Source organism: Gavia stellata, chromosome 4, assembly GCF_030936135.1.
Source record: "Gavia stellata isolate bGavSte3 chromosome 4, bGavSte3.hap2, whole genome shotgun sequence".
In the NCBI taxonomy this organism is placed as follows: Eukaryota; Metazoa; Chordata; class Aves; order Gaviiformes; family Gaviidae; genus Gavia; species Gavia stellata.
This window is the reverse complement of record NC_082597.1, coordinates 16,040,014-16,064,741: the sequence shown is the minus strand read 5'-3', so window position 1 is coordinate 16,064,741 and position 24,728 is coordinate 16,040,014. Positions and strand designations below refer to the sequence as shown.

The window sequence follows — 24,728 nt, the reverse complement described above, 5'->3', positions numbered from 1 at the left end:
TAGTTTTCTATTTTACCAAGTAAAATACTAGGCATTATCCAAAGAATAACAGAAACATCAAAATCAAGATATCCACTGTAGAGAATTATTGTTCTTTGTGAAGAAATACGTGTCACCTCCAGGCTTCTCCCTGCTTACCATTACAAGAGCTCAAAAAGCAGCTTTTAGCAGAATAGTCTAGGAGGCTTTGCTGTGGATATCACTGGATGTTTAGCCTCAACCAATGTCAGTAGTTCAGCTCTTTCTCCATCCCACCACTGGCTAAATGCAGCCACAACTACCCCTCTTTCAGATGTAGTTATTTGGGAGCCACAGCACAGGTCAGTTGGAGACCCACTGAAAATCTACACACCAAAACCTCCTGTATTTCTGTTTTCTTTAACTCAGTGCACCCTCAGGCAGCACAACTCCTAGATCTATGCAAGGCAAGTAGAGACAACCTATGGGCAGAGGTGTGACAAAGCCAGGGACCCTAAAATCACTCTCTTGGAATCAGTCTACAGTATCACTAGATCAGATGCAACATGAAACCATGTGCTACAGCTAACTCTCTGAGTATTTGTCATTAACTTGGAGTCATGTTCATCAGAAACAAGTATTCAAAACCACTCAAGAATCAACAATCTTGCACATTTCAAATTTTAAAATAGCTCTTAGCTAAATAGCCTAAAATTAAGAGAAATCCATACTTGAGAAAAACCCTACATTTCATTTGGTCAGCTTCTTATTTCCTGAACCTGAGAATCAACTTCGATTACAGAATGCTATTAAGCTACCAAGCATAAAAAAAACCAGCTGCTATCTGGCTTTTCCACTTGCAAGGTATCTTGATTACCTTAATGTATCCAAACAATTGTTCAATTAAAAAAAAAAAATCTAAAAATATAGTTAGGACTGCAAACATCCCTGTAAAATGTTTGTATTATCAGCATAGTCTGTTTCATAGTTTTAATTTTATATTTTATCAATCAAGTTTCTTAAATGTACTGTACCTCTCCAGCAGTCATTTAGTATTTAAGAAAAAAAAGTAAGAACTATCACCTTTCATGGGCTTTCTTGTTTGAAAAATAGTTATTTTGACTATTAAAGCTGCCAGAAACTTAATAAAATAGTACATATAGTAGACTGCAGTATTACCTTGTTCCAGCTTGAAGTGTATTCACATGATTTACATCTGGACCCCACCATACTACTCGATCCATTATTCTCAATAAGATAACTCTATTTTATCTCTCCACAACAAGACCAAACCACATGAAATATTAATTGCCCATAGAAATTATTTCCCCAATAACTGTGCAAAAATTTCAGGCTTCTAACATGTTTCTAGTTTCCTTTTAAAGGAACACTAAAAATAACGCAATTTTTTTTTCCTGAGCAAGTATTAGCTTTTCAAACAATCAAACTCTCCTACTGAAATGCAAAAGCTTATCACACATCGGTTATAAGGACTGCATTCATTAAAGTCACCTATCAATCAGTCACAGTAAAACTTTCCCTTAAAACACGCAACATAACTTGCATAAAGCCCTGCTCACTCTTACTGAGTGCTAGTTAACGAATCATTCCTTTCATTTCATGCTACAGTACGTCATGAAGTATTATCATTACTTAAAACATGAGAATATTTGGAATTCATTACATTTTCTTACTTTGTGCTACATATGCTATGCACCAATCCTGCAAATGCAAACCTCCATTTTTCTATACAGTTCCTTAGTAATCCTGAGGATCTCCACTAATATTTTTATATTGACAAGGAACTATCTGACTGAGGTTGTAACTCGCAAAATTAGAAGTCTGGATAGACGTACTGCATTACGGAATACAAACTTTATTATATTTCCTAAAAAAGATCCGCAGTTGAAAACAGAAAAGTGTTTTATAGTTAGATTTTAAACTTAGCATACTGAAATGACTAGGAACAGCTCACATCTCCTGCTCTGCTGACTCTTATGAGTCAGTCGTGAGTCTCATTACATTTAGTGGTGGCTTTTACACCTCACTTTCAGATTCACAGTATTTCAAAACAAGTAAGACTTAGGTTCTGGGCCTCATGCTTCAGGACAAAAAGCCCTCAGAAATGAAGCCTAAAGGCTATGATACAGCAGAACAGTAAGGAAAGGCCAAGAATATTCATTTTTAATGGTATGTAATTTGGAGGGATCTGTTACATGTAATGGAGTAAGGTAAATAGTCCTCTGAGCCAGTACAAACCAAGTTAACTTGAAGAATACACAAATTAGCACCAAGCTAGGCAGGCGCACTCCTAGCACAACACACCACCACCACAGCAATGCTCCTTTAGGACCTGATCTGCCAGCTCTGCAGGGCGGAACAACACACCATGCACACAAACCAGCTCGGTTTTGAAAAACACAGGGAGATTTCTAGCACGGTTGTACATTTTCTCATGCATAGATGAACACCGAATTGCTCTTTAAGGCTGTCTATGAAGTCAGCAAGACAACCCTGCATCAGATTACATTCAGTTCTTGCTTTCGAAGCTCAGTTATTAGGACTAAAATTATTTTCTTTAAAGGAAAAAAGAAAAGCTTAGGTTCTTCATAAATTCCACAGCAACAAGAAGGCTTCATGCAAGTTCTGTGACCTGAAACCTTGGCTACATTTTTCAGTAAACCAGAAAACAAATTTGAGGTTAACCTAAGTCAGTCATCTTCAAAGAAATCTGATAATACGTTTTACATGACAATCACCATCAGCATTATGTTTCAACTATTACGTAGACCAATGAAACATGCAACTTTATCCAACTTACCTGATGCCCGTCTGGTGAATCGGTTTATCACTGGAGCTGAAAGAAAACATGGCATTTCAATTAGATTCTTTTTGTAAAGGTCTAACACACTTTAAACATAACAATGTTATACTTAATTCAAAGTGCGACCACTACAAAAGTCTGTTAACCATTATTTTTGTGTCTTTATAGAAACCCATGTTAACTTCATACACGCTTAAATTTTAAGCAGCTTTGCAAGAGATACAGTAGACAGTAACTACTAAGCTTTCAAGACCGTTTTCAGCTTCTTAAGAGTTACTTACTGCTGTTCATGACTGGCTGTGAAACATTTAGATCTGCATTTCGATTATTTATTGAGAGCACAGAAATTGGCATCTTGCAAACAATGATACAAGCATGGATTGAAAAAAGGATGTAAAAAAATAATTTTACTTCTACAAAATATACCTATTAGAAATCTGGCACCAAAGATACTCCTATAGAGAAAAAGATTAATTTGCAATCCCATCTGAAAGATCAACTTTTGCTTTGACTAACCTTTAAAACTCCTTGGGTAAGTCAGTAACAATGCCACCCCCCACCCAAAGCCCAGTTTTACAGTGCAAATAACTGTTTTACAGTGCCATCTTGGCACACCTCCAACTGCATGCTGCCAACATTTGGAGTCAGGCTCCTGTCTTGTTTCCAACTGGGAGAGATTGTGAAATACACCTTAAAGCACACAGTTTTGCCTGTATTTCATTTCCAGGTTTACCAGCTTCTTCAAGACCTTCTAGAGTTAAAATAGATAAAGAAACAAAGTTTTATGTCTTGCCTTCGAAATACAACCTTCAGTCTGCTTCTAATTAGTTTAAAACACCAGTCTTGAACGCTACTTTCATGTGATACATTAACTGCTGGAATAAACAGTAAGGAGAAAATCTGAATGACCTAATTTCCAACGTGGGCAGCAGCTACATTAAAAATGTATGCCCTTACAGCGCTTATTAATATTCAACCTTAAAAACTGCTCTTAATGTTTACATGGAATTGACAAATGAAAAATATTGAACTTTTTTATTTTATCCCACTTAATTTTACATGGCAGTTATGCATCACTTCTTGAATATCTAAGCCCAGATAAAGAGAAAAAAAAATTTCTGATACAACAGGAGAGACAGTAACAGCCTGAGATGCAAACTGACTTTTTATTCCTTTGGGGAGAAAAAAAACAGAGCAAAGCTACAATTTCTGAACCACAGTCACAGATGCTTTGTGCAAGCACATACAGTAGTGACAGGTCCAAGTGGCAATACACTGAGAAACCCGACCACAGTGGTTCAAGATTGCTAGTCACGAGCAAGGAAACCTCTGGTGAATACACTATCACAAACCCCAAACATATATATAAACAAACAAGAAAGTAACATAACCAGCAAAGTTATTTTTAAATGTGAATTCTGATTCCTCTCAACAACTTTTTTTTTTTTAAAAATAAAACTACAAGAATTTTTTATTAGAGCAGACACCATATTTTACACAAATACTGTTTTGTAATACGCAGGGCTGTTTCATTCCTCAAAACTGTTCATTTTGTCACTAGGGTTACAGGCCAAATTTATTTCAGGACACTAGTCATGACTGTCACCATCAGATGGCTGAGTTATCTCCAGCATGTAAATTAGCAGCAGTTCTCAGCAGACGTGCTCATATAAAAAAAATACTTGGAATCTGACATATTTCTAATAAGAAAACATAAAATAGTGCTCTGCTCCCATTCAAAAGCTTTCTCCAAACTTAGGGAGGGTATTTGGCTTTGGCTGTCACTTCTGTACATTATCTGTAGATATGAAGATTTAACTTCTCTAGACAGCTACCTCAGCACATTTTACCAACACACAAAAAATAATACAACATTACAAAGGAACATCTAACACAAAACTAACATAGTTTGGAAACCACTTCTCTTTACTGGAACAGTCAAAGAGACAAGTCCTTTTCCAGCTACTTCCAGCTACATACTTCTAAATTCACTCTTTTATTTGGCTGCAGGGAGCTTAATTTATTTTACAATAAATTTTACAAACTATTTACTGTTAGGAAAGAAAAAAAAAACAGAAAAAAAGAGCAAGAATGTCAGAACCTTGATAAGCAACTATTTTTGAGCTCATGTGAATAATCAGTGTTTGAGCAGCAACCAGGCAAAGCCTTCCTCCCCAGACTGGGATTTCGTGAAGGTCATCCAAATGTGTTACTGGGAGATTTAGAAGCAGCACCCACAGTTCTTTGTTATGGAGCAAGATGAACTACTCTCTATTTCTCTTTTAGCAAATTGCAATACACTTTTGTTGCCCAGAAAGATGGAAGCGTTAGCTTACAAGAAGGTCTCAGAGAATCATCAGCCCTACAGAAATTCAGCTGGTATTTTCACTATAAGGTAGATGCATGGTCATCCAGGTCACTACGATGGCTGACAGGATAAGCATAGTAAGTCTGAGAAGCATTTTGCTGGAACCTTAAAAAAAAAATTAAATTATCTTTCAAACATGTTGGAAGGTGAAAGTCTTGGCTCAGAAACAAATGGACAAATCGATGGCAGAAATATTCAATGAGGGACATTAAATGCTCCTCCTGGAGCCACAGAGCATCAGGAGCAGCAGAGAGATTTCCAGGGAAGAAGCACTACTTGCTCTGCCTGTGCTTATAATCCTCCCTGGATATCTTTTTTTAGCCACTGTCCTTACTGAGTTCTAGTCTAGGCTGACTCTTAGGTTTGGACTGGGATGACTGTCCTGATTCACAAGGCTGAAGTGAAAGCAGCACCCAGAGAGTACCATGCCAAGAGACAGTCTTGATTTAACTATGAGGGCAGTTTTGAAATCCTGCTCACAGGCCACACGGATACTGCGCTTACGTCTGTGGGTTCAAACCCTGAGCTATACACAGGCAGAAGAAGCGGCGCTTCGCTATGGTGCTTCCTACCCTGCTGCTGCAGCTGCTCCCCAACACCCCTGCTCGCCCCCCTCCTCCCAGCTGTGTCTGAAAGCGGCTTCTCAGGACTTTCGGTGCCTGTCTGCAGGCACAGCAGAAAGTAGCTGGCTGTTGGGCTCTATAGGCTGCCCAAGGACTGCTCCCTAACATGACAAACTCAGGCAGCCTTGTCAGCTACCCCATCCCCGGCAAGACACTGCATGCAACACTGCTGCTGATACACACCAGTCCACAGCACCGCAATATTCCAGCGAGGGTAAACTCGGGAAGGGAATGGGCTTGAGGCAATACCTACATGGCTATTGAAGTTAACTCTGCAGCAAAAATATACCTTATCTTAAAGGTTATAGTGAGATTGTGCTGAGGGTTGGTTGCTCAGAATGACTCAATAAAACAACTTGCTGGAAAAAACCTCCTTACTGAAACTTACAGCTGCACACACACACACACACCCCCCCGGACTTGTGCAAAATGTAAAAGCAACAAAAACATGGATTGCAACACCTCATCATTGCAAAACCCAGGGATTTTTCCCAATAAAGGGTAAACTGTCATGAGGATAAATTCAGAACATGTCCAATGACATCTGGTTTGTTGTTTTTTTTTTTTTTTTTTTTTTACAGTGAGAGAGAGAGCGCTGCACCACAACTGAGTAATGTACCACTGTGCACAGAGGATCTTGTTTAAGTGTGTGGTGTTACTCCAATATTAAACATGACTTTTCATGTTCTAGTTTGTCTCAACCAAAATCGATTACAGCCTTACATAGGGGAAAATGAATAAAAGACAAAAAAAGAGAAATGACAGGGGTTTGTATCCTGACAAAGTTTTGAATAAATTATCATTTGAAGCTGTGTAAGCTGTCGATCCTTACCTGACATATTAGAGTTGTTTTGCTGTTAGCACTACATAAGAGAGAATTCCACTAAAATGTTACCTGCTGGTAACTGAAACGTTTACAAATCTTTGCTCAGATGACTGTACAAAAGTACAGTTTTTAAAGTATTTTGGCAATACAGATCAAGTAAATAAACAGAAATAATTGATAAATTAAATGTTTTAACGTATCTATTCACCTAGAATATAAGCTGTAAAAACAACATCAAACTACATGAGGCATGCACTAAAAATATTTCCATCACTCAAGAACTGTCTAACCATTGCTCTTTTCCCCACTGTATTTTACCACTCATACAACTTTTCATGAGCATTAAGCAGTCATCACAACAGCCCTGCGAAACAGACCATAAAAGCAGAATAATTTTGTAAGTAGAGGAGGAAATGGGGGTCTATGGGGTTGTTTGCAGAGCACCAAGACTGAGAAGGTAATGCTAAGAAAGGATCCCTAGCTGGGCATCCTCTACACGGTTAACTTGTTCTGATAGCTTGAGCTGTCCCTTTTTGTAGACTCCCAATTTAAGTGCTCAAAGTCAAGTTTGCTTCAGAAACTATCAGAGATTCTTGTGCCATTAATGTCACTTGGAATAAGAAGCTAAACACATCGCAGACGTTAGATATGCAGCCTTCCTAAGAAGTCAGGGACTGTCAGCCTGGGATTTAACAAGAGGTTCTGCTTATCAGGGGCTCCTAAGGACATGTTCAAGCACTCTCTGACAACCAGATCTGTAAGCTGTGCCTTCTGCAGGTCTGCAAACCAAGTGTCATAGTTTAACCCCAGACAGGGTTAAATACACAACCCTGGGCCATGCTGCAGAGCACATGGGGACCCCACATGTGCCCAAGCCAGGGTGAGCACACCCGACTCCCTGCAGCCACTCCAGTGGACAGACGCCATCAGGAGACTGCTCAGGCCACGTTTATGGCAACTCAAGGCAATGCTCTTTTAGAGCAAAATACACATAGCCAAAATGTCTGCTCTGAGTGATGAGGGCTGGCAGGGGATTGGTGATTAATCTTCAGCATTAGTAAAAGTTAAGAATACTTTCCACAAGCCCCACTTCCAATTAGCCACTGTAATTTCTTCATAGGGCAAAGGGCTAAAACCCCTTAAAAACAACAAACAAAAAAATTAAATTCAGCCATTACGTGTCCAAAGCCCTCAAATTTGGCAGCCCATAGCCCAAAAAACCCAGCTCTGTTTACAGAGCAGGAATACCGCTAATGTATCTTAAAGGGTAGACACAAACCGGAATATCTGCACCATAGTGTGTCATCCTTGCATGGAAGATGTAAATGCCCCAAGTGAGGTTATGAAACAAAAGTCATAGCCGAATCACACTTTTTTTTCTATCCTATTGAAGGCAAAGCAATGTTAAAACTCTTAAGGACTTCACCGAGTTCAGCGTGTTAAACATAGCCCAAATCTCAACAATAACCTACTCTAAACACACTGCATGGTTTTATACAGTTTACCTCCACTGATTTCAGAAGAGTTATTCCTGGTTTATGCATGTTTTTTCATCACATATCTCAAAATCCCAGGCCAAGTTTCAACCAATGAACATCATGGGCACTACGGGCTCCACCTTTCCATTTCCAAGCTCAATTATTTCTCAGATGCCCAGCAACTTTCAGAAATACTTTGAATTATGCCTATTGTAATCACATTCCTATATTACACAAATTAACATTCGCTTGTCTTCTTTCATAAACAGATTATTCATGAGAATGAACTAATCGGAACAAGAGAAAAATCAAATCTAAATGAATGCCTCTCTAAAAATTCATGCTTTAGCCAGACTTATGTTTTTATGTCCCAAATGGATGAAATACAGTTAACTCCCCATTACCGAGGACAATGATAGACTGGGACACCATGGATAATAATAATAGTAATAATTCGGAGCCCCTCTAATTTGCCTCCATCACCGGAAACTTTCACTTTAATTCAGGATTATTCCAGGTAGAATGATTATTTCAGAGCACTCCCAGGTTGAGACAGACATAAAATAATACAATGATGTTAATGTACCTTCACACTAATAAGACCTCACAAAATCTCAAGGAAGGTAGGACTAGCCACCACCACTGCCACCACCTTGTGTGCTCTTACCCATGGGAGTCACCCATAGCCAGCCTCAGCATGGGCATGCCTGCCTCTTCCAGCGCTGCTGTAGGTTCAACTGAGCCTAGGCTAACAAAACTATCTTCCCAAAACTAACTCCAGCCAGATGCCTCTGCGTGTCGAGTTCTGCAGGCACATCATGGGGTCACCCAAGTTGGCCCCACACAAGGGCAGCTACGGGGCAGCACTGGAGCTGGCTCTAAAAGCAGTTCAGCTGGGCTTGTGCAGCGCTACCAGCATGGGTAGCAATGGCACAGGTAATCCACAACCACAATGGCACAGACTATCCATAACAGATAATTTACCAGTGCAGAATTAACAGCTGATTGTATTTACAGTCAGTATCATACTCGAGGTCATGGTACATGGTCTTTTCTTGCTTAGAATCTCTAAATATTACGTAGTACTAGAATACAGATTTAGGAAGATGATAAAAGTCAAGCCATTCAAGTTAAATGAAATACATAAATTATGTAATAAAACTGTACAATATAGATCTCTATATTCCTTAAGAAATTTGTTACAGTTGGAATAACTTTAGAAATGGTTCACTTTACTCTGAAGAGCTATTCTTCCTTCTAGTTATCAGACTCCGGCTGGTACATTCACTGACAGTTTGAAGAAGTGACTCTGACAAAGGAGAGAGTTATCAGGTCTATGGAGAATGGTTCTCGTCTTTTCTCTGTGAAAGGCCGTGACGACTGTGAGGAATGAGAAGAGGGGATGAGCCCAGGGAATATGCAACTATTATTCAGAAGACAAACAAACAGCCCTTGCAATACAGTAGTTAGATAGAGCATAGCTTTCTAAATAAGCGTGTTTCAATTTCTGGAAATTTAACAGCAACAGTAATATTTTAATTATTAAATACATAAGATACATTTCACTCACCAAATAAGTCAAGCTCAAAATATGATTTTTTTTTTTTTTTTTATTAAAAGCAAAATTCAAGAACAGCACATAGGCTGGGCCTTTACACAAGGTGAAAGGGTAAATCACGGCCACACAGGTGCACGCTGTAAGTAACACTCGGCCAAAGAACCTGACAGGTTAGACAGCATCACTGCAGCCAAATTTCACAATAAACAAACCTTAACATTTCAGGAGAATCTGAAGTCCACTCCAAAACACTGATTTTCCTTGGGGAGGAAAACCCACAGCTCCTCAAAGGGTAGGATCTGCATGCAGAGGCATCTGGCTCCATCCAAAGAAGGGCGCACTGCTAGAAGGCATTGCAAGTACAGGCTCTTAGGAAGAGTGTGCTCTCTAAGGAGTCATGGCTGCTACGTACCCAAGGAGGAAGAATGCATACATATACATGCATTTATATTCACAGGCAGAATGCAGTCAGTGAGACATGAAGTAAATGCATGCTTTCAGGGAGTCTTGTAGACAAGAGACTGAGAAGTCCAAGATGAGGAAGAAACGATGCTACAGCGGTAGTATTATGTGCTACTGGGAGAAAAAGTGAGAGAGAATAATTTGGCTGTTGCAAGAAAAGTAGATGTTGGTGAGAGAAAATAGCTACATCAGATGGGATGCCCCAAGATTATTTTTTTCTTTAAATTAAAAATATGTGCGGATTTTAAAACCATCTGTACCACAACAAATACATACATAATTATTCCTGTCTCTGAAGACATCAACACATCTGCAGAAGAATAAAAATATACAGGAACTGGAATATCCTGTTATCCCCATTTTTATAATATGCCACAAACTAAACTAAATTTACAAGAGGTTGTAGTCCTAAACGCAGTTAGTCAAAACTGAATTCTGATTTTTTTTTTATCGGCTCTACAGATTATTTCTTTTCATTTTTCAGTCTGGAAAATGAGTTTCATTTCACTGTAGAATAGTTTCTCAAGAAAGCTGGGAAAGCCTTATAGTCACAATAATTTGAAAACTACACCAGATAATTGCCTTGTGCTCCTTGTGATTTAGCCCTGGAGCTCATATTTCCAGAATTATGTGCTGGTACACTAGGATTGCCCCTTTCCAAACCCAACACCACACAATTCCAAAGGCTGCACAGGATTCTGTGGTCTCTCAGAATAACCTTCAAAGAAAGCTGAGATGAAGAATCCCAGCAACTTATTTTATTCTTACAAATACATAAACTGTCCTAAAAAAAGGCTGTCAAAAACAGCACGGAAGAAGGCTACCCTTCTTTATGTACTTCATTCCACATACTAACATCTATCTCCCAGGTGATACACATAAAACCAAAACCAAACAGTAAAGTCTTCTACCTCATCTCTCTCTGATGACTACACAGTAACAAGCCACAAATTATTTCTTCAAAACCCAAAAGCTTGATTTGATAAATTGCATCAAAAAAGCTCAGTAAAATTTTTGGCAAATTAACTCATTGATTACTAAGATGTCACCAAACAAGAACATGAATTAAATATATGGGTAAGAACCTCGGGTTTTGTTTTGCTGAAGATTAAAACTCTGTGTATCCATTCAAACACATCACAATGGTATCAGGAAAACAGCACTGTTATAAATGGAGTCCCTGAAAACATTTAATAAACAGAGAATCTAAGATATTATTTCAGGATTTTTCCATTATTTCCAGGTTATAATTAGCGTTGATGTTAAAATATTTGTTTTTAAAATGCTACTATGGAGCAGCACACTTTCATGGTCATGTTTTGACACGTACATACAACCACTCATTATGCTGTAAGTTGGCTGGTTGTTTAACCTGTCATAACACAAACCTTGAAAGAGAGGCAAAGAAATCTTTCCCACTTTATCAGTTAAGAGATTTCAGCTCTTGTGAATAATTGAAGCTGCACATAATTACTAACACTGAAAATAAGAAGGTGAAATGCCTGTCTGATGCGTTAGACCAATGACCCAACACAGTGAAACAGGCTGTCACAGCCCATTAATGGGAATGAAATTCCCACTCAAGCAGCTCGTTCGAGATTTGGGCTTTTTTTATTTTTTAAATCTATCACTTCTTTCAGATTAATGTCTTATTTTAGAATATAAAAGTATTAAGTGAATATGTTGCCGTACTGAATTTTTTTATCTGAAATATGTATTCTGTTACACAGTGCCGCATGCTACACATAGCACATTTCCCCTTACAAATTCATCATCACTGCTTGTGACCAGTACACTTAGTCATTATCTCATTAAAAGTAATCAGTTAACTAGATAAGAAAACAACAAAAAAATTTTTTTAAAATCTTTCACAGCAGTATTTCTAATCCTCAGTTGTACCAGAGGCTACAGTAAGTTAATTCGTGCTAGAATTTGTCTAGGCACAAGCTGAAGACGTGTACCTGTGCAGAAGCGCTGGCCTGGAGGGCTTGCTGCCCTCAACCCCAGGTTACTCAGTACGTATGATGAAAACTAATGGTGTGTATATGAGAAGTTTTCTACCCGCCAGAGACAACATATTTCTAAAGCAAAAAGGCAGTATGAAGTTAAGCCTAAAAATACAAATGGAATGAATGTATGAGGGAGGTCAGTCTTCCCAGGACATGCCCTGGGCTATGAAAACCCAAGCCTTCCCACAGAGCCAAAATCCAAGACCTGAAGCACCACTTCAGCTTGGCCACCACCTATAGATCCCTGTTTTGTACAAATTACCAAACTGCCTATTTCTGCCTAGCAGAGTGGGATGGGGTTTTTTTTAGTTTGGTTTTTTTAACGCGCTCACTATACCCCAACACCACTTGTGGTAACATCCCTCTTTGCTAAGCAATTTATTACCGTCTCCAAGGAATATTCTGCTATAGCCATAGCATAGTTTACAATTACTACTAAACCCTATCTGACACAAAATGTCAGTAGTGCTTTTATCTTCTTACCATCTGTAAATGGCTTCTTTCCACTTGAAATTTCATAAGCTATTTTAAGAATATTATGATTATTTGCTTTCTAACACTGCAGCGTAGGCGTTTAGATCCAATTTCATGTTCTTTTCTGCTTTCTAATTTTGCTGCCTGAAGCATATTTACTAATGTATGCGTGTTCCTAGTCAGAATGGGAGAAGTGGCCTTTCTGCCAAACCTCTACCAGCAATGCCCAAATCAGTTGGGTGGTGCTGCTCATCTGTAAAACTACCAAATTGACATTTTATATGTCATCAGGCCTCAGGATCACCATCTCATAAGATGAAGAATAATTTGCACCTGTTCTTGAATCAGTATTTCTGTCAAACTGCAAACCAGACTGCCCAAGATTTTACAAGAGTGACCTGTTCTCCTGAATTCCTGGTAGCCAACAGCCTCCCTTAACTACCACACACCTCTGCTTTAGGCCTTCCCCCCCCCCCCCCCCCCCCAAAATTTTGGCCTACATTTTTTGTCTCTTGACAGTATCTGCAATTTATATTTATTACATGGGAATAATGTTGCAATCTCGCTGATGGTAGTGGGTTGGAGAAGATGTCATGACTGTCAGTATTCTTCTCTGAGGGAGTACACCTTTGTGTGGAGTTTATAATTATCTCATCCACTTTATACGGTTTAACAACTGTGAACATAACTGCTTTCTCCCATACACATTCATACTACCCGTGTTTAATCCAAAGCCTCAAACCTTTTAAGACTCAGGCTTTCCTACTATTATTCATGTTTTTGTCACTTTGCCATTAGATTATTACAACAAATCCTACATGGGCAAACACTATTAAAACTTTCTGAAGTTAAGACTTTATACAAAGTCTCTGCCTGCTTCCTAGGACTATCTTGGCAGAAACCTGTGCTACAAAGTACCTTGATGAAGAAGTATACGAACGTGTACGATCTGCAATCTGCATTGCCTGCTTATTCACTTCCTGGTGAAATTTAGGATTTTGGACTCGATGTGTATTTTAAAGTTTGCATATTTTAAGAACATCACGTACTTAAAGGGAGTTTCTTTTACATTCATGATAATTCATTCTTAGCTGGTCAGAACTAAAATAGACAATTTCATTAGCTTTCAGATCATGAGGCAAAGCACATTTTCCCACTTGGTTTTAGAGAAAGGCCGAGAGATGTACCTCATCAGAGAGCACTGACTCTAAAAGAAAAAGAAAAAAAAAGCCCAAACCCCAAGCGTTATTGCTTGAATATAATGAGAAGAATGGCATTGAGGCTATTTCAGGGGAAAAAAACAACCAAAAAAACCAAAAAAAACCCCTCCAATATATATATATAAGCATCTAAATAGAAAAGTCATGACCAAAAAGAGAAGCACTTGAGCGTTATTCTGTCCTCACTCCTGCCACATAAAAGAAGCTTGCTGATAACACCGATGGCAGGATGGTGCTTCCTGACTCCAGCATGCTGACTGTCAAAGTATCTAACTCAGTCCACAGGCAGAGTGTATCACCTATTTTCTGGTCAGACATCTCACTGGTTTAACAGCCTACAAATAACATGCTTCCCACCACTAGACAAACTGTCTGTTGTCTGGCAGCCAATAAAGCCAGCTAGTGAAAAAACAACAAAATGAAAAAGTCCCAGTGTGCTCCCACCAGCTAGGAACATACCCGCTGGAGTCACTTACCTTGGTGGCTGACACCTTGCCCAAGCTCAGGTCCCACAGGTCAGAGTGTAGTTTCTGAGAACGGATTTGGGATATTTTGGGGTTTTGTTTTTCTGCTTTAGTAAATCCTTGCACTCTTAGGCTGCAGGCCTGGATAACACCAGCAACATAAAAGCCTGGGCTACCAGAAGCTACAGTGTTTAGATGTGAGAGGTTGAGCCAAAGGTTGAAAAGAAAAAAAAAAAAAAGAAAAAAGATTTTACTGTTCACCTCCCACATATGTGCAATGCTTAATTACTGCAAGCAGTTGTCAGGGATTACGGTGAAGCTGTTAGCCAAAGCACCCCTCATGATTTGGTCTTTCCAGTTCTCAGGGGCAAGTGAATGAAGCACAGCTGGTGCTGGTAGCTGCACTCACTTCAACACAGGCCTTAGGTACCCTTGCAGTATCTGCTCTCATTTACTCTGGCAAACACACAGGACAGCATGCAAACAGGACTCCACGGAGAAGGTGGGATACAGGTTCACCTTTGATACTACAAGCCTCTATGTACCTTTCAGACAGTCAAAACCACTATCGACATCCACAAGACTACTGATGATGCACTAACTATAGAGACCCCAGGCGTAATGCTGATTGACCACCATGAATGGCTTTATGAGTCAAGGAAGACTGTAGAGAAGGCCACCAAAGAATCCCTCGTGACAGCAATACCTAAGTGGCTCCACAAATTTTCACAGGCTTAATCTTGAATTAGCCTCACACTGGCCTGTCAACATGGCACCAGCAATGCAGGTGCTACTGAAGACGTCGTGAAACCTGTGAGGCCAACTGAAGGTCTGCAGATAATGGCAAAAATCCGTCAACAATGAGCTACCATGACCTGCAATAAAACAAATTCTTGTTCTCCCTATTGATAAAACACACAAAGGGGCACCACATAGACATACCGTCCTGCCAACAATGCCAAAAGAGCTGCAGAAATTTATGTAAGCAAAGTCTATTATCTAATGTGTTTCCATCACCCAGAAGGATATCGACCGAGGACCTAACAAATGGCACCTCCCAAATTGCACAGCTGGCTATTATTTACCCCTGAACCAGGCAGGTAAAGAATGGTGGCAATTAGGGATGACCACTTTCCAAGCGACCAGGCAGCACTCTTCCTTGTACCCATTGCCTCGTGACGGCTAGCTACTGAACAAAGGGCAAACAGAACACAGACCTGATCTCCACAATCACCACCGAGGGTACTGAGGGAGCTGGCGGAGGAGCTTGCCAAGCCATTCTCCATCATTTATCAACAGTGCTGGTTAACAGGGGAGGTCCCCGACGACTGGAGGCTTGCAAACATGACACCCATCTACAAGAAGGGCCAGAAGGAGGATCCGGGGAACTACAGGCCTGTCAGCCTGACCTCGGTGCCAGGGAAGATTATGGAGAGGTTCATCTTGAGGGCGCTCACAGGGCATATGCCGGACAACCAAGGGATCAGGCCCAGTCAGCACAGGTTCATGAAAGGCAGGTCCTGCTTGACCAACCTGGTCACCTTCTATGACCAGGTGACCCGCCTAGTGAATGAGGGGAAGGCTGTGGATGTTGTCTACCTGGACTTCAGCAAAGCCTTTGACACTATCTCCCACAGAATTCTCCTGGAGAAGCTGGTGGCTCGTGGCTTAGACAGGTACACTCTTTGCTGGGTAAAAAACTGGCTGGACAGCCAAGCCCAGAGAGTTGTGGTGAATGGAGCAAAATCCAGCTGGCAGCTGGTCACAAGCGGAGTCCCCCAGGACTCATTTTTGGGGCCAGTCTTGTTTAATATATTTATTGAAGATCTGGATGAGGGGATTGAGTGCTCCCTCAGCAAGTTTGCAGACAACACCAAGTTGGGCGGGAGTGTTGATCTGCTCGAGGGTAGGAAGGCTCTGCAGAGGGATCTGGACAGGCTGGATCGATGGGCCCAGGCCAATTGTATGAGGTTCAACAAGGCCAAGTGCCCGGTCCTGCACTTGGGTCACAACAACCCCATGCAACGCTACAGGCTTGGGGACGAGTGGCTGGAAAGCTGCCTGATGGAAAAGGACCTGGGGGTGTTGATTGACAGGGGGCTGAAGATGAGCCAGCAGTGTGTCCAGGTGGCCAAGAAGGCCAACGGCATCCTGGCCTGTGTCAGAAATACTGTGGTCGGCAGGAGTAGGAAAGTGATCGTGCCCCTGTACTCAGCACTGGTGAGGCTGCACCTCGAATCCTGTGTTCAGTTTTGGGCCCCTCACTCCAAGAAGGACATTGAGGTGCTGGAGCGTGTCCACAGAAGGGCGACAAAGCTGGTGAGGGGTCTGGAGCACAAGTCTTATGAGGAGCAGCTGAGGGAACTGGGACTCTTCAGCCTGGAGAAAAGGAGGCTGAGGGGAGACCTTATCGCTCTCTACAACTACCTGGAAGAGAGATGCAGAGAGGTGGGTGTTGGTCTCTTCTCCCAAGTGACTAGCGACAGGACAAGAGGAAATGGCCTCAAGTTGCGCCAGGGGAGGTTTAGGCTGGATGTTAGGAAAAATTTCTTCACTGAGAGAGTGGTGAAACACTGGAACAGGCTGCCCAGAGAAGTGGTGGAGTCACCGTCACTGGAGGTGTTCAAGGAACGTGTGGACGAGGCATTGTGGGACATGGTTTAGTGGGCATGGTGGTGTTGGGTTGATGGTTGGACTTGATGATCTTACAGGTCTTTTCCAACCTTGGTGATTCTGTGATCCTGAAATTCTCCCTTGAATGGCTAACTCTCAGTTCTGGAATATGATACCCCATGGTCAGCTATTCCTCCTCTCCCAAATGTAGGCATGCAGAACATATTGCACCTCACAGCATAGTACGTAGCACAGCACAGTTTCTGTCTTGTACTCAGTCTTGATACAACTGTGCCAGCATTTGTATGACCATCATCAAACACAGACCCATGCTGCTGCATGTTACTGTCCCAGTGCCAAGACACAAACGACAGCAAATAACATAGTGTATATATGGTATAATGCCTTTGTTTAGGTTCTTTTTCCAGACCTGCACTCATCTCAAACTGTTTTTCTCTTCCATGGTAACAACTCAGAACTTCCTCAGAACAGTCCAGGATTATAGCCCAGACTACAGAGAATATGTGTAGAGAATGAAGAGAGAGCTCAGTTGCTTAACTTGGTGTGGATATTTTTGTGCCCCAAAGGTAAAATTTGTGCATAATGATACCAAATGTTGTCATTTGAGCCCCTTTATAAACCTAGTCTTTGTTCTCAAACTGCCTCTTACTGAGTCAGTATCTGTGCCTCAATTATGGAGCTTTTGTGACCAAATAACTAATTTCTCATTAGAATGGAGAGGTCAAACAGATTCCATGGTGTGAACACACCTTAATGGACAGGTTAATAGGATATGTCTTTTCTGTCCTGAACCAATCGACTTGTGCAAAGGAGGTGAGGGGTGACAAAAGAAGCTGCAGATAACAATTTACTTCAGTACCCTCTGTTGTGTTAGTGTGAAACAGAGATTACTGTTACCACCTGAACAATGCCCCTTGAGAAAAGGGGTGGTTAAAGTACAAATACAAAGATCTATCTTCTGTCATTTGTTTTCTTCTTACACTGCAGTAGCATTAAAAGCATCCTATGAGATGATGTAAAACTAAATCCCATTACATGCTACGGCTCCATTACTTGTGGATAGCATTCAGAAGTCTGAGTACGGAGCAGTGCTGAAAAATCCACTACTCCATTTTCCTCAATAGTTCGGGTAGCATTTGAAAAGTTGCATCTGTTGTAAGTAAACTTTGGCATCAGTCTCTTTCGCTACCATTTTGCTCTGCTCCTGGCTAGCAAAGCTTGAGAACGTTGTCCTGACTTCCTTCTGTAACTATCTGTGAGATTCCTACCAGGGGCCAACTTCCCATGACTCTTGATAACAAAACGCTCCAATGGGCTGATTAGTCAACAGGCAATGAAGTAACTCCTGGCATCAAATAATGGTCTTCCACCAGACAACTTTTAGAAAAATAACCTACTGCACTCCCAGTTTGGATTCCCTAGCAAAATCACATTTGATAACGACACCATTACCTGACATACAGCTAAAACCCATCATAACAAACATATGTGGTTGTGACCCAAAGATCTCCTCCCTCTAGACCCATCCAAAAAGTTTGACACACACTTTTTCATGTCGTCTATTTACTGTTACCTACCTAGGCAGATAATCTGAGGTTCAGGTACTGAACATGGAAGTATACAGAGACAGAAAAGCAGACCAACAGACACAGCTGGAGATCTGGAGTCTTGCTCAGACTCTCTGCTTTGGGGACATGGCAGAAACTCTTTACTCTGTGTCTGGTGTCCTCCCCCAACCTCCAGTGCATTTCAAGAAATTCTACTTCTTTTAGAGCAGGTAAACATCAGAAAGGGAAAGACAACAACTAAGGGATGAGTTTGCTTGACACTTGTTAGATGTCAGACTAGCAACCCACACCTACAAAAAAAATGCCCTATTCCGTAGGCCATGCCATATTCCAAGGGTAAGCACTGAAAGGTCTTCTCTTGAAGTCAAGTCAATGTGCAAGCAAGTACGCTAAAAAGCAGGTAAGATGCCTGACTCCAACCTAGTGGTCTGGATATTCAAGTGTCCACAAATAAGACAGACTAGAGCTTCTTTTTCAACTTACTGGAATATGCATGTTTTACATTATATCCTCAGTGGAAAAAAATAAAATCCATTTCTGTAAAACACTTGTAAATTTCTAACATTGCTTCTTTCCTTTCTCAACAACTTTTTTTAAAAAGTAAATTCCTTTAGAAAGTTTCTGAAATTAAAGGATACTCAACTTCAGAAACTTAGGATAAACAATACTTTTAACTTATGTTCCCAGTATCCCCATTAGGGTACTAGACTTGAACATGAGGAGTACTACTGCTGCTACTTCTTTTTGAAATTATTTTGGACAAGAAAAAAATAACTGAATTCTACTTTTTGTCCTACTAGTGGATTTTTTTTTTTTAAATTGCAAACAAGGACAACAAGGCATTCCTGCACATTTCAGTGAAAGATAAATCTATTATTTTCTACATTTGGCCAGAAAAAAAATTATGCACCAGACAAAAATTTCTTAAATTCTAGCATCAGCTGGGCCCTGAACTCTAGATACTAGAGATTTTTTTAAAGTACTGCAGGCAAACAATGCTACGTGAGCCCCTCACAACCCTTCATGCACATATTGCTACAAGGTCCCCGAAAGATGGGGATGGCAAGTATTCCGTTTTACCAAGTTACAGCATGTGCTCAGGCATACAATGCAAATTACTCAAAGGCACACAGCAAGTCTGTGACACACATGGAGATTTAACCCAATTTGTCTTAACTCTCAGAACCCTATTTTTAATTGCTGGATCATTCTTCTTCCTTAAAAGATGATTATCAATGGATAAGATTAGAAAAGACCAAACCTTAGCCTTCAGTCCAAATTCCTTTGTCTTGTGGATTTCATCCAGACCCACAGAGTATTTAAATAAAATTTTTTTTACACAATTTTTAAGTATCTCTTATGTCTGGTAGGATACAGGAAAATTTGCCCTCAGTTTCTATACTGCACCATATAGACTCATTTAAATATGTGTTTACCACTAACTTGACAGACCATAAGAGCTTCAACAGACCAGTCTACAAAAATAGACATGCATGTATTTTCTAAAGCATGTAGTTTCATAGACCCTGTAGGTGTTCCTGTATCGTGACTTAAAATTTCTAGAAGTATTACAGGTGAACAACTTTACAGACACACCAACAATTGTGATTAACAGGCCTCTTTCATTTGTTTCACAGCTCCAGAGCCAAATTCTCCTTTTTGCTATTAAAACAAGAGGTTACTTAGAAATCAGACCACTTGCATAAAATATGTAGGGTTTGACCAATAGAAAACAGCAGTCAATTAATAATAATACATATTATTTTAGAAATGAAAACTACTGATCACCAGAAAAAAATTTTTAGAACTGAGAACTATGATTAAACTTCCTTTCAATGGAAACAGAAAAAAGTGACAGTTTTCTATTCAGTGGTGAGTTTCATCTCACAGTCTAACTGGAATTTGTGTGACTTTCCAATTACAGACTACAAAACTTGAACCTTCTTGCCGCTCCCTAAAGTACAATTAGTTATAAGCATTTGATTCCTCACTCTATAAACACAGAAACCAATGTCAAAGAAACTACACTAAGAGAATTTGTCTTTAGAAAACACTGCAACTGTTGAATCTCTAATACACAATTTGTGCAATAAAAAGTATGAGGCCAGTCTTATAGAGAAAACAAACTTTACTACCTAAAATTTACTCCATAAAAAACTCTAACATTGAGAGGAAAACTAAATTCATCCCTTCACCTAAAAAAAAGTAGTTCTACAGCTCTATAAACTGTTTTGTCCTGGAACACAGAACACAAGTTAAACAATGTCAGTTCCTAGCCAGAAGTAAATATAAAGTAGAGCTTCCGGAATGAATGCGTAAATCTTCTTGGCTCTGCCTTTACATTTTTAAAACAGCGCGTGTGTTTATATTCTGACCTTTATACCTTTTCAAAGTGAAAACAAAACAAAAAAATCAAAAAGAAATACTTTTCAGCAATAACCACACTCCTATTACTTTCCGAGTGTCGGTTACAGTAACGGGTAACTGCCGTAAGTGTAATAGCAATTATGTTTCTATTCTTGATATTTAGGAGGAAAGAGTGTACTTCCACAGAACCTGACCTGTCAATTTTAAATTAGTTTCATAACAAACCGTTTAAACACTAGAAACAAGCAAGAGTAATTTCATTTTGCAAATGAGATACCAATTGCTAAAAAAAAAAAAGCAATTAATAAGGGCTATTGCATGCTCTGTTGCTATTAACTGCTGTCAGTAACAACTACCTCATTTCCAGAAAACTGCTGCTTCCTGCTTCATTTCTTTCACCTTGGTTCATGGCAAAGTTTATACCACCACGTTATGCACCTGGTTGTTCCCCTTACTAGCTGCTGAACTTGCTGAACAATTTCAATTAAATTTAACAATGAAGAAAGTCTCAAAGCAAAAAGGCCCTGCTAATTCGTGAAAAATAGCAGCTGACACCAAACTGCTATCCATCATGAAGGAAAGGTCACATAAATTCAGTACTGGTCTGCCTCACTTGGCCTGTCAGCCAGCTAATCAGTACTAGATGGCTCTGAACATCAGTACTAGATGGTTCTGGAGCACAGGCACTCAGGTGCTGCCCCTATCTGAGCACTGTAATGTACCTTCAGTAATGTGCTTCCTGAATAAAACTAAATGTTGCAAGGGTATGATACGCACTCCATGTCATACACCAACTAGCTCTTTCAGGCCATAAAACATGATTTGTTTTGTTTTTACCCCAACTGAACATATACCAACCAATTAGAGTGCTGGGATAACTTCACACTATGATTTTTACATTATAACTTAAAGATACAACAGAGGTATGTGCCAGTTTGTATGTTCAGTGCTGTGTAGTCAGTTTTATTAGTTCTCCACAAGCAACTGGTAACAGCTTCAACAAATAAACCATCAAGACTTCAAAAAAAATTCCACTGAAGAGAAACTTGAATAAATGTTGATGGTGAGACATCGGATTGCTATGTACTGACTTCTACCACTGCCAGGAATGATAACTCCTTCCTCAGAAGTCAAACAGATCTCAGAAAGCACAGAAGACTCTACGCACGTGAGAAGCACAAAAAGTAATTTTGCTCAGTGGTTGACTTTCCCCACCCCAGTGGCACGACACCCTGGCGGTGCCCAGCCTGCCAGCACTGCCTGCCTGGACAGCTCCCGCCCCAGGGGAAGGACCAGGGACCAGCTCCCCAAAAAGGGACCCTGGGTTTGTCACCTCTCAGCCAGAGAAATAAGGAATGGCCCATTTTATTAGGGACAAGTGCTAACAGGCTCCTTGACCTTTAGGATTTAAAGACATTTCTTTTTGAAGTTCATTCATATGCTTTGTTTTGATTCTGTCAAGGATTCAGATCCTATGGTGGCAGAACTCTTCCAGAATTAGACGTAAAAACATTCTTCTAACATAAAAAAGTATGTTCCAGTAAGCCCCAGATGAGGCACAGGCCGATACCAAAATCACTACAATGGTCTGGATCCAAGAGAACTTGCCTCTTCTTCCGAAAGGCCTATACATGCACCTTACTTCAACTCACTCCAAGATTGTCTTCCATTATCTGGTGCTGCAGCTATGAAGACAGTGAGTGTCATGCCAGAACTGTAAATATCAACCTGCCTCCTTTCGATTGAGAAGTGTGATCACACACATTTCTGTGATTTATCTTCCATTACTGTCAAACAAAACTGCAAATAGGCCTTTATCTCAAAACAAGGGAAATGGATGTTAGCCACTGATTGAGCTTCCGTATAAATAGCAAGTCAAGCAATCTTCTTAATTTTGCATATTAAAAAAAAGCAAAAGAAGGAAAACAAAACACTTGACACACTCTTAACAGCAACAAAAGGTGAAAAACAGAAATGCTGTTACTGATTTTTACTGTCTCCTACTACCATGGATTTTGTTTGTTTTTTGGGTTTTTTTTAATCCAGTGCATGAAAAAGATCCTTTAGCAAAAAAACATACCGAGATGGAAGAAGTAGACTGCAACTCATTGCTTTACTCTTCTGCTCCATATAACCTCCCCAGGAAAACACTCTCTTTGGTAGAAACAGATCAATGGCATCCAATTTTGGCAGCAACATGAAAGTCAGGTCTTTCTAGCAGTATTTAAGGAAGTTCATGTTAAGAAACTTTACTCTGGAGACAGTGCCACGCTCCCTGAACTCCCCAAAAACAACATCAGAGAAGAGGACAAATGCCTACATGTTTGCATGGAAAGCACGCCCTTCTCTCACAAGCTCAAACTGTTCTTTGATTGAGATTTCCCAAGATCCCAAGACTTCCCAATCTCTTTATACATCCCAAAGCCTGCATCTGCACTGAATGCAATGATGTGAGGGATGGACTTAGAGAAATTGTTTCTCTTCTTTTTTCAATTTTTTGATGCCATAACCTGAAGTAATTACAGACAGACTGTGTTCATATGACAATGTATTCCAGACAGACAGTAAACTAGAGCCCACTTAAAACAGCAGCTCCATTTTGTAAGTGTTTCTAAGAAAGCAAAACCAGTAGAACAAATTACTTCTTTTTGCAAGGTGGATAATGGAAATGAATCTACATCTACTCCCACCTCAACTGCCAGCAGCAGCTAAATTCCAATAGAAGGACAAAACTGACAGATTAGCAAGGGAGACGTGCAGATAAATACTGCAGATAAATTTTTACCAAGAATTGAAGTTAGCGGCACCTAAGAATAAATAACCATCTACTTTCAGACTGATTTTTTATACATGCATTAGCCATTAAATAATATTTCCTGTACGTTGAGGCAGTAGGAGGGAAGACAGGCTGTTAACTCTATATTTAAATTACCTCGCAAATGCTTAAATAATGTAGTGGTGAAGGCTAGACCGGTGTTTCTCATGTTTTGAGTACCTATTAAAAAACAATAGAGGCATATAAATTATCAGCTAAAAGATGGCTTTTAGAGAAAGATGCCTGAACGTTACTCAAAGGTATGGAACAAAATGGCTGGAAAGAGAAAACACTACGTATTAAAACCAGAAAAAAACCCTCACCCAGAACTAAAAATAAAATGATGACTGGGTGTAGTACTAAAAGAGACTCATGAAGACGCAGATCTATAAAGGTACCTGGATCCTAATTCCTCAGTTTCAACAGAAATTAGCCATAACTGAAACAAAAATACTATCTGTCCCCCTAATGTTTAACAGCATCTATTACTGAGAACCTAGATTTTTCAAAACTCATTCATGATGAAAAAATGGTTTTATTAGAACGGTAGAAAACATTGTATTCAAAGCCTTAAGAAAATTTTAACATATGTCTATAGTACACATCTTCATTGTTTCTGACTATAAGTGTGACTGATGAGTATCACAAACATTGTTTTGGAAGAGAACAAGAAATCTCAGGACAATCCCAGCTCTCCATTAAACAAAGTTTTTGTCGTTAAAGCTCTTAACCATTGCTAATCCAGGAAGAGTGTTTAAACATACTAGCTTGTAGGCATTCTTTTGCAAAACCTTAAAAAGCAAAACTTAAAAATTTCTTGATCAACACCTATTTCAAGGACTTGTGACTAGTCTGCACTTTTTAGCAAAGGCAATAACCGGCCGAACGATCCTTAAGCATCAATGCAAAGAAGTGTTACAGCTTCAGAGAGGGGATCTAAAAGGGAACAAGTTCAGTGGTGAAAGTAATGAGAAACAAATTAGAAGGACCAGATTAGTGCAGTGACAATATATGCTCATTTGTGGGGTCATCCAAAAAAAGGCCACAACAATGCTGTCATGAACAGCTTGAATTCAGGTG

At 39.9% G+C, this 24,728-nt stretch overlaps 1 protein-coding gene across 1 annotated transcript in view; it reads right to left on the bottom strand.

Moving 5' to 3' along the window:
- The window catches only part of PRKAR2B (protein kinase cAMP-dependent type II regulatory subunit beta), a 92,942-nt gene that overhangs the window by 58,818 nt on the left and 9,396 nt on the right, over nucleotides 1-24,728 (bottom strand). The window contains exons 3-4 of the mRNA XM_059816934.1: nucleotides 5,638-5,649; nucleotides 2,780-2,815 (exon numbers count right to left, since the gene is read on the bottom strand). Of these exons, the coding sequence (XP_059672917.1) occupies nucleotides 2,780-2,815; nucleotides 5,638-5,649 (48 nt within the window). The remainder of the gene's footprint in view (nucleotides 1-2,779; nucleotides 2,816-5,637; nucleotides 5,650-24,728) is intronic.